General features: G+C 36.1%; 1 protein-coding gene across 2 annotated transcripts; it reads left to right on the top strand.

The window, feature by feature from the left end:
• Nucleotides 1-1092: 1092 nt before the first annotated feature.
• On the top strand, nucleotides 1093-7115 carry LOC121420163 (viral IAP-associated factor homolog). 2 transcript variants are annotated; one of them, XM_041614716.1, is made up of 6 exons: nucleotides 1093-1211; nucleotides 2396-2537; nucleotides 3011-3092; nucleotides 3691-3834; nucleotides 5098-5306; nucleotides 6244-7115. In XM_041614716.1, exons 1-6 carry the CDS (start codon nucleotides 1206-1208, stop codon nucleotides 6381-6383), a joined length of 723 nt encoding a protein of 240 aa, XP_041470650.1. In that variant the 5' UTR covers nucleotides 1093-1205; the 3' UTR covers nucleotides 6384-7115. The 2 variants fall into 2 exon arrangements, with proteins under 2 accessions (XP_041470650.1, XP_041470642.1); XM_041614708.1 differs by lacking the exon at nucleotides 1093-1211 and adding an exon at nucleotides 1754-1831.
• Nucleotides 7116-9014: the final 1899 nt, after the last annotated feature.

Here is a 9014-nt window from a genome sequence, read left to right as displayed (position 1 = left end):
TAAGTGTGACGACTACCCCTTTAAACAAACGAAATTGTCATCTTTGAGCGGCCGATCAGGGAGAATAATGGGTGAAAATAATTTCGGGGCTCATTCTTCATAGACACATAATTATACACACAGAGAAAAAATGTTGCTCCCATTCAAAAGAAAGGACTCTTTGAGTGGCCCCCAGGAAAAAAAATCCTAGCTACAGCACTGGTCGAAGGTGTTGAACATCTAGTTATTTCGGGCAATTAACAATAAATTGACGAAACCAGGAGGCAAATTCACAGGGCCCTGGGAACGATTTTTTTGGTGGGGTTGCTGATGTACATTTTGACAAGCAACTGAGAAAAAAATATACGGTCAGTTTGTTAACATATTTTTAACACCTGCAATAATTCCTTGGAGTGCTGCCTATGAGATGCAGTACCCACAAGGAAAATCTTCAGCACCCCCGCTTCCCAGGGCCATGCAAATCATAGGGTAATAGTTGGGTGAAAGTAAACTGACATTACTTGCTCTCTTCTTTTTATTTCGGGGGGGGGGGGGATCGACTGCACGTTGACCTAGCTTATCTTTGCCTTGTGGATGAGGGATATGATATGCAAGGCAGAACAAGCTTGCATGAAAAAGGAAAAAAAATACCCTGAGCCTAGAACTCAACTGCTGGAATAAAGGAATGAGCAAATTTGATCAACTTTTTGTGAGAATTAAAAGGGGGATCTCAATAATACATTTTGTTGATTTGCTAAAAATAAGAATATACTCCTTTCCGATTTTAACTATGTTTCTCTTTCTCTCATTTCTGGGCTGCTTGCATGCCTCCAAGGTCTTGTTTGTTTTGTTTTGTGTTGTTTTTTTTTTTTGGGGGGGGGCATATGTGACGTCTCCATGCCACAATAATCAGTATACCTATTCACCTTGCCTGGATCACTATCTCACTGATGCAAAAATGTAACAAAAAAAAAAAATTTAAAGATTGTACTTTTTTTTTTTCACTGAACGTGCAAGTAGATGTGTTAAAGAAAGAAGGAAAGAAAAAAATAAAAGCAAACAAAAACAAACAAAAGCGTGATCGATAGCGCTGCTGTTTAGTATCGATATCTAGCTGAAGCGGAAATATTGTCACTCGGAGTCGAATCCGTGAGGTCGAGAGTTTTCATCTGTTCTGTTTGCGAAGCATCTGTCTCTTTCCTAGTTACCTAAAGTATATAGAAATCATGCAGGTAATGAAACGGCGTTTTAAATTAGTGAATGATATTCATGATTATTTATTTTTGTTGATATTTAAGGGAATGTTGAGAAATTGAATAGAGGAAGCCTTAATACAATACACAAAAATGCACATTCGGGACTAAGCTGTCGAGTACATTGCACTCGTGCATGTAAATGGAAATGAGAAGTGGGCGGAGCTCCAGCAGAGCTTGTCAATACAGTCATTCATTGCCGTGCGTGATCGTGGATTCCCTTATTTGGTTATTAAAAAGATCTTGTGTATGGCAAAGGCTGAAACGTTTAAGATCTGCCATAATACATGTATAATCATGATTCTTTTGTTTTTGATGATTTGTGCTGAATAAGTTCTTCTATGGAATTTTTCACTGTCTACGATACCCCTGCCACCCCTCTATGGCCATGCCAACATAAGTAGCGCATCTATGATCTAATTTTGTCTGAAGGAGAGCAGCAATAGACATTTCTACTTTGATCGATGAACAGGCTTCGTCCTACAACATCGTTGGAGTAAACTAAACTAAAACTAAACTAAACTTCATTGGGAGATATGGGATTGCAAATGAACTGCATTTGGAATGAAGTTGTGCGCCATGTCTGCGCACCTAATTATGTAATTTTGGATTTTACATGAATTTGTTTTAATTCCACAATACTTTTTCAGTTGAAAATGTTCCGTATATTCTTATGAGCAAGTGTGCCAAAAATGTCATATATAAATTTGAAATAAGTAATAATTTTCTTGGAAAAAAACCTTGGCCAGTCATTTAAAAAAAAAAACAATGGTGCTCCGTGTCTGCGCACCCATTCACTTTACACACGATTTTTGGATTTTGATGAGGAAGGCTGCATTTTGTGGCCGTCAGATGAAACGCCAGAAATAATTTTTCCCCCATTTTGAGTCAGATTTTTTAATGAATATCTGTCTATGTATTGCACTTGCAGATGTAATTTTTTTTTAACATTACATTGGGTATATATTTTTTTATTAGAATGGTGCAGACATGGGTAATTGGTAATTTTTTTGTATGTATTAGTCAGTGGAGGAAACAGATTGAATTTAATTTTCCCAAACATTTATGATCGATCTTTATGCCCGGTCCCCAAGTATGCAGCATGAATTAAAACCAAGAGATGAGTATTTCAGTTATTTATATTTGATGCCCTCTATATTAAGGATCCAAATGAGGATACACAATGGAATGATGTCTTGCGAGCCAAAGGTATCATTCCGGAGAAAGAAGCAACGGTGACAGAGGATCAGATAGAGGACTTGTTAGACCAAGCTATCAAGCACAAGACCGGAGTTGGTGCTGAAGGTGAATGATAATTAGTAATATTAATGATAGAAAAATTATAATAAAGTAATGATAATAAAAAGAAAATCACCATCACGTTTTAATTCTTTATTACAATCATCCATAAAATTGATTTAAAGATCAATGTCATTGTCAAGATTGGTGCAAATCCTCCCTGAATGGATTGGTTCAATGATGCTGAAAGTGTTCATGTAATGACTGAAATAATGACATAAATGGTGTGCATAATGTATATTAATGTGCAGTTATAATCTATGTAAATAATGTAAGTGCAGTATATCTATGTAAATAATGTACGTATATTTTGTAATTTAATGCCAAAAGAGTGAATTTCCATTGAGGACAATAAATTCATGAATCTGAAATCTGATCTGAGTCTGAATGTACAGGTTTCAGAATTTGCCCTGAGGTTTGAATGTAATGTAGGAAGTATTAATAATTTTGTCCTTTTATTGGTTTGTATGTTTTACCAGAGAAAGCATTAGAGGACATGACATTAGATGAACTGGATGAATTAGAAGATGAGGAGGAAGAGAGGATACTTCAACAATACAGGTAAGGAACAGTTTAATCATTATATTAATATTAATAATGATAATAACAATAACAACAACAATGATAATAATAATAACAATAATAATAGTAATGATAATAATACATGAGATTTGTATAGTGTACTTTCCATCTTGATTAGATGCTCAAGGCGCTTCAGAGCAGAACCCCCCAAAAAACTATTTACATGTACATATAATACATGTCTGAACAATATTAAAGTATGTCTATCAAAAAGCACTCTTAAACAGGTATGTTTTCAGGTTGCCCTTGAAGGTGGTCACTGGGTTTTCAAACTCTGGCAGATAATTTCAATATTAATAGGATTTGAAATTTGCTAAATCCACTCTGCAGAGTGACCAAGGCGCAGAAACTGAAATATAGAGTAAGGTCGGCAAGCATTGAATATTAAAGGAGAATGAAATCCTTGGAGCAAAGTAAGCTTGTGTGAGAGCAGAAAAATCAAAGAATGAGTTCACAACAAATGTTGTACATACAGTAAGACAGCTACACAAGTATTTGAATGTCTAGAACACAATGGAAATTCTCCTACTGGCAATGCAAACACGATACTTCATATCCCGTTTTGTGTGTATTTCAGGCAACAGAGATTAGCAGAGATCAAGAGGATACAAGACAAAGCAATTTATGGCACAGTCAAGGACATTTCTGCTCCGGATTATGTACAAGAGGTTAACAAAGCTGGTGAAGGCGTATGGGTTGTGTTACATCTATACAAAGTAGGGTGAGTGGTATACGTATGTCCTGTATTTGCTTCTTACAAAAATATGAGTTTGAGACAAAAAATTGAAGAAATTATTGATGAATGTTCGTTGCAAATCCAAATAATAATAAGATTTATGTGATGTTTGTTTTCAATATTTATTGACCTCACATGCAAACAGATGTCTCTTGGTATAATCAAATTCATAAAATACCACCTTCTCTGAAAAGTTTGAATTATTTTATCAGTGCATTCACTTAGGTTACGAGAATTAAATCCATCCACGGTTTGGGGGGTAATGCCTGTTTATCGTTCCCTGGTAAAAAATAATCCATCTCTCTTTAGGCACGAGTTTCACCAAATGTCATCTATCTATCTTAAACATATATTGAAAACTGAGCAGTGGTGTGAGAAAAAAATCATCCTTTATATTATGATTTTTTTCTGGAATGTGCTTAGAAACAGTTCATACTAGTATCTGCATTTAGGAAATGATTAAATCTATGAAGAAAGCAACTTCATGATGGTACATGATACAATACATAATTCATAATCTCTATGCCCTTCACAAATGAAAAAAATATACGTAATATATTACATTTAATTATTCTAGATCATAATACCTTAGATTAAGTTGTACTATATTTGTGCATTCTTGTGAAAAGTATACTAGTATATATGTGAATTTGGCTCCTACATTGCAGAAATATGAGATTTCTTGGAAGTTGCTATTGATAATGATGAATATTGTTTTGTAAAAAAAAAACAATATCAAGTGCTTCCCATTCAGACCTTTCAACCAATGTAAATTCTGATGAAAGAGTACAAATTTTCAATAATAAATTCATTCCTATTTTTCCTGATTACTTCATTGCGCAGTCCTGGGGAAAGTACTGTTTTTTGTATCTGAACACAATAATAATAGTTAAATGCGAAAATAATAATATTCCAAGCGCTTTACAGATATATTATTACTCCAGTCATCGGATCCTTTCGTGCCTGCATACAATGTATGCACCTTCTCCACTCCCTGGGGAGCACTGCAACAAGAGTTCCAAGACTCAGTTGCTAGGTATACTTCAAATGGCTTTGGCATCCTACCAGGTACCCATTTAACACCTGGGTGGAGAGGGGCATATTGTGGATCGACGTCTTGCCAAAGGACGCTATGCCATGATGTATTCGAACACACGACCCTCATTTACATGGTGAGAGTCATAACTGCTACACCACGGTGCTTATTAAAGTTTGTTTCCAAGCACTTTACTTTGTTTCTACTTTCAGTATTCCTTTGTGCGCACTCATCAACCAACATCTCACGCAGTTGGCAGACAAATTCAGGGCTACCAAGTTTCTTAGGAGTATATCCACGACGTGTATACCCAACTACCCAGACAAGAACCTGCCTACAATATTTGTGTACTATGAAGGAGAGATGAAAACGCAGTTCGTGGGTCCATTGGAGTTTGGAGGGATGAACTTAACGATAGAAGGTAAGTTGGAGTGTCATCAGCTGGATAGCGACCGGTATCCCTCTGTGTCTTTTTTTTCTCCTCCTTAACTTCTGAATGACCTGTATTCTGAATTCCGGGTCAATTTTAATCTGTGGGGCCTGTCTTACAAAAAGTTACGATTGATTCAATCAACTGTAGCTGTTTGAAATCCAGTGTCTGTCTTACAAAAAGTTACGATTGATCCAATCAACTGTAACTGTATGAAATCCAGTGTCATAATTTTTTCGACTGATAATTTGCACAATGAGAACCACAGTGCATCTTTAAGAAAACAAAGAATGCATGAATATGCATCATAGCTAGAAAATATTTTGAACAACCATGCAATAATACATGTTGATTGTTGACGTTGCTGGCCGTCCATAGTTGCCATTGACCAGATCATTCATAACTATTTGTAAGGTGTGGCCCTGGGTTAAAGTTGTGGTTTAACTATACATAGCCAAAGGTTACCCAACTCCATGTAAAACAATACAGGTTCAATTTGTCAGATTTATTGATGTTCAATTCATTCATAACTGTTGGGGAATACTAACTTAAGAAGTTTTCTTCACAGTTAAAACATGGGGAAAGAACACGATAAAGATAAGAAACTTACAATGTGAACAAAATCTGATATTTGGTGTCCTATGATTTTAACTGTACTTTACTGGCCATTTGAGTAACAAACATTCGCTCCTGTGACAATTGCTACTCTGCTATTTCTCTTCAAGGTATAGGGTTTTCTTTGTCCAGAATAATGTGAGGATTAGGGTACATAAGGTTTTAATGTCAGGATTTTCTGTAGAAGCCATTGTCGCAGGAGCCTATGTCAGGAATCATTAATTAATCTGTTTCTTTTTTACCTTTTCCCTTTCATACCTATTTCTCTCCATGCCACTCTTAATGTTTCATTGTTTCTTACCTTCTCTCATAGAGCTGGAGTGGAAGTTAGCTGAAACGGGAGCTATGAAAACAGACATGAAGGAGCCTCCTAAGCCTCAGCTCAGGAACACCCTCACCGTCTTCTCAGGGCGAGGCCAGAATGTTGATGATTCCGATGACGACGACTACTGAAGACTGCCAAAAGGGGTGGAGGTTCCTGGATTCAACTCGTCCCTTTTGCTATTTGACATGGATATTAGCCCCAAGTTTAGTTCTGATGATGTAAACTACCTATTCACAGCTTTGGTAGTTCTATTACATTGCCATTCTTGCAGGAACTCTGTCACCATCTTTGCAGGGCTTGACCAGATTATTCGTGACCTTCAGAAAAGATTTCTTAAGACTTTCTCTGGAGTTTATTAACTTCATCTGTTCAGTACAACTCACAGGTCAACAGGTGATTCCCTTTTGATATTTATTATTAAGCATTTTGCAGTAAAGAACTATTTATAACATTAACTGAACTTTTTGCCTTCATCCATGAGACCAAAATGGAAACAACTTTGCCATCTTTGTTTGGTGTGACTGGTATATAGTTAACTTTAAAGAGGATATTTGAAATTACTGTTTACAGAATGGAAAATAAGACAATATTGAACATATCGAAGCATTCTTTGCTCTATGACCTTATTGTTTCCTACCAATTGGCACATTGTTTAAAGCAGATTATCAACAAAGCCGATCAATGTTGACAAGCAATACAACATTTTGAAGCTATCTCTGAGAATGCTTTTCATAAGTGGGGGCTGTTTCCTAAAGCTAATTGTAAGTGTTACAGGAAGTTTATCATCATAATCTTCCAACAAGTAATTAGATCTAACAGCTTTTCCTTATTTCAATTGGCTTAGAAGCACAGGTGTCTGACTAATAGACTTAAAAAGTTGTATTCATGTTTTCTCACCCTATCCTAAAAATATCCCACACAAGAGCTATTGTTTATAAATTATTTATTGCTATCAATATCGAATATAGTCACTCTACATTCGCAATGAAGTTTGCTGTTTTGAAGTGCCAAGAAACAGCTAATGTACATGTGTAGTTCACCAAGTGTAAGCATCAACAATTGCATAAATTAAGTTTGCCCTATCCGTGGGTTCTTCCTGAAATAATTTTAATCCAGTTTCTAGTTCTCTTGGAAAAAGTGTAACGTTCTCAAATTATAGTGGGTTCAGCCATTCATGAAGTGACATAAAAAAAAAGACGGAGTGGGTTGGTAGTGCAAGAAGGATGATTGCTTTATGGAATTGTCGAAAATCAAAGTCAGAAAAGATTAAGTTTGTAGATGATAACAAGTACTGTACAGTGCATCCCACAAAAAAGGAAACCTGTTTCCAGAGATAAATTTAACAATTAGTAAACATGTCTTTTACTTTGAATTAGATACTTATGAAAAGAGTGGAATATCATTTTTAATGTAAGACCAACAGCTTAGCAAATTACTCACGCATGGCAGATTACAAACAATGAATTTTGAGGCCTATCAGAAACGATTTGTGCAGAAACTCACATGTTAATCTGAATCCACTATCATTTTCAGGGATCAGTGAGAGAAACTTAACGAATATAAAAGAAATGCTAATGAGCCAATCATCAAATAAGCACAATTCACGTACCACGAACCACTCTTGTTCAACTTGTCTGCACAACCTGATTTTGACATTAAAATTTCAAACTCGTCTTGCTCATTAATGCATGAAGTGTTTGTCACATATTAGGTATCAAAATGTAGAGGGATAATTGAACTAGATGAATATGTGAATGAAATATGAATAATTTGCCTTTGAAGAAAAAAAAGATGTGGGAATCCCAGTTTCCTTTTTTCTGGGACACAGACTGTATAGGGCCTAATGATAGTCTGGAACTCAAAGTTTAACCTCATTCTCATCTACTGGCTTAAACTAGCTTAGTGGAAACCAGTTTAACATGTAATGGGAATGGTTGAAGCATGGAGCTACTGAAGCGATCTCGGAAGTGATATTACGTGGCCTTCAAACCAAATTGGAAAACCAATCTCAATGTGGTTTTCAAGCCTTGTTAAACTGGTTTAAACATAGATGAGGACACAATCGTTCTTTGTGCAAAAGTACATGTATGTGTGCATGTTGGACACACTACTAAGTACACACTTGCTGATTTCAAGTTCAGTGTTGAAATTTTTTGTGTTGGTGTTAGGTCAATTTTCACATGATTAAAAACCAAACACAAAATGAAGCTGGTCCTGAAAAGTCACTCACTAGATGTCAATAATGTGATCTTGATCAGTTTTTGCAAACTGAATGGCCCGAATTCACAAAGGTGGTTTCGTTTGAAACCATGGTTTTTAGAAACCGTGGGTTTTAGAAACCATGGTTTTTGAAAAACCATGGTTTCTGAAATTTGGTATTCACAAACGATGGTTTCTAAAACCCACGGTTTCAACAGTGGTCTCAAATGAAACCATGGTTTCAACAGTGGACTCAAATGAAACCATGGTTTAAACCATGGGTTTTACCTAAAAACCAGGGATTTCCCCTTTTTAGCGCGTACTGAGCATGCTCAGTTTCATTGAAAACTTACATTCTACAGCTGCAGCGCTAGCACTGGCATAAGTGGCAATACGGTCTGATTCTTCAATTACTACAACTTCTTTTCGTTGAAATATAAAAAATTGAAAAAGGTGTAATTTTATGCGCTTCTAGTTACTAGTATATCTTGCGATTCCCAGGTACAGATGTATTGGCTGCTGCACTGTATTTGGTGATCGACTCGGCCCCGGGACCCCGC

The sequence above is a fragment of the Lytechinus variegatus genome, chromosome 1 (genome assembly GCF_018143015.1).
Source record: "Lytechinus variegatus isolate NC3 chromosome 1, Lvar_3.0, whole genome shotgun sequence".
NCBI lineage: Eukaryota > Metazoa > Echinodermata > Echinoidea > Temnopleuroida > Toxopneustidae > Lytechinus > Lytechinus variegatus.
The sequence above is the reverse complement of the archived record's forward strand: the minus strand, read 5'-3'. Positions and strand labels throughout refer to the sequence as shown.

Coding starts and splice junctions, on each gene's coding strand:
- LOC121420163 (XM_041614708.1), top strand. CDS start 1,769: ATGGGATTGCAAATGAACTGCATTTGGAATGAAGTTGTGCGCCATGTC. Junction 3,835..5,097: donor TTACATCTATACAAAGTAGG/GTGAGTGGTATA, acceptor TTCTACTTTCAG/TATTCCTTTGTGCGCACTCA. Junction 5,307..6,243: donor GATGAACTTAACGATAGAAG/GTAAGTTGGAGT, acceptor CTTCTCTCATAG/AGCTGGAGTGGAAGTTAGCT.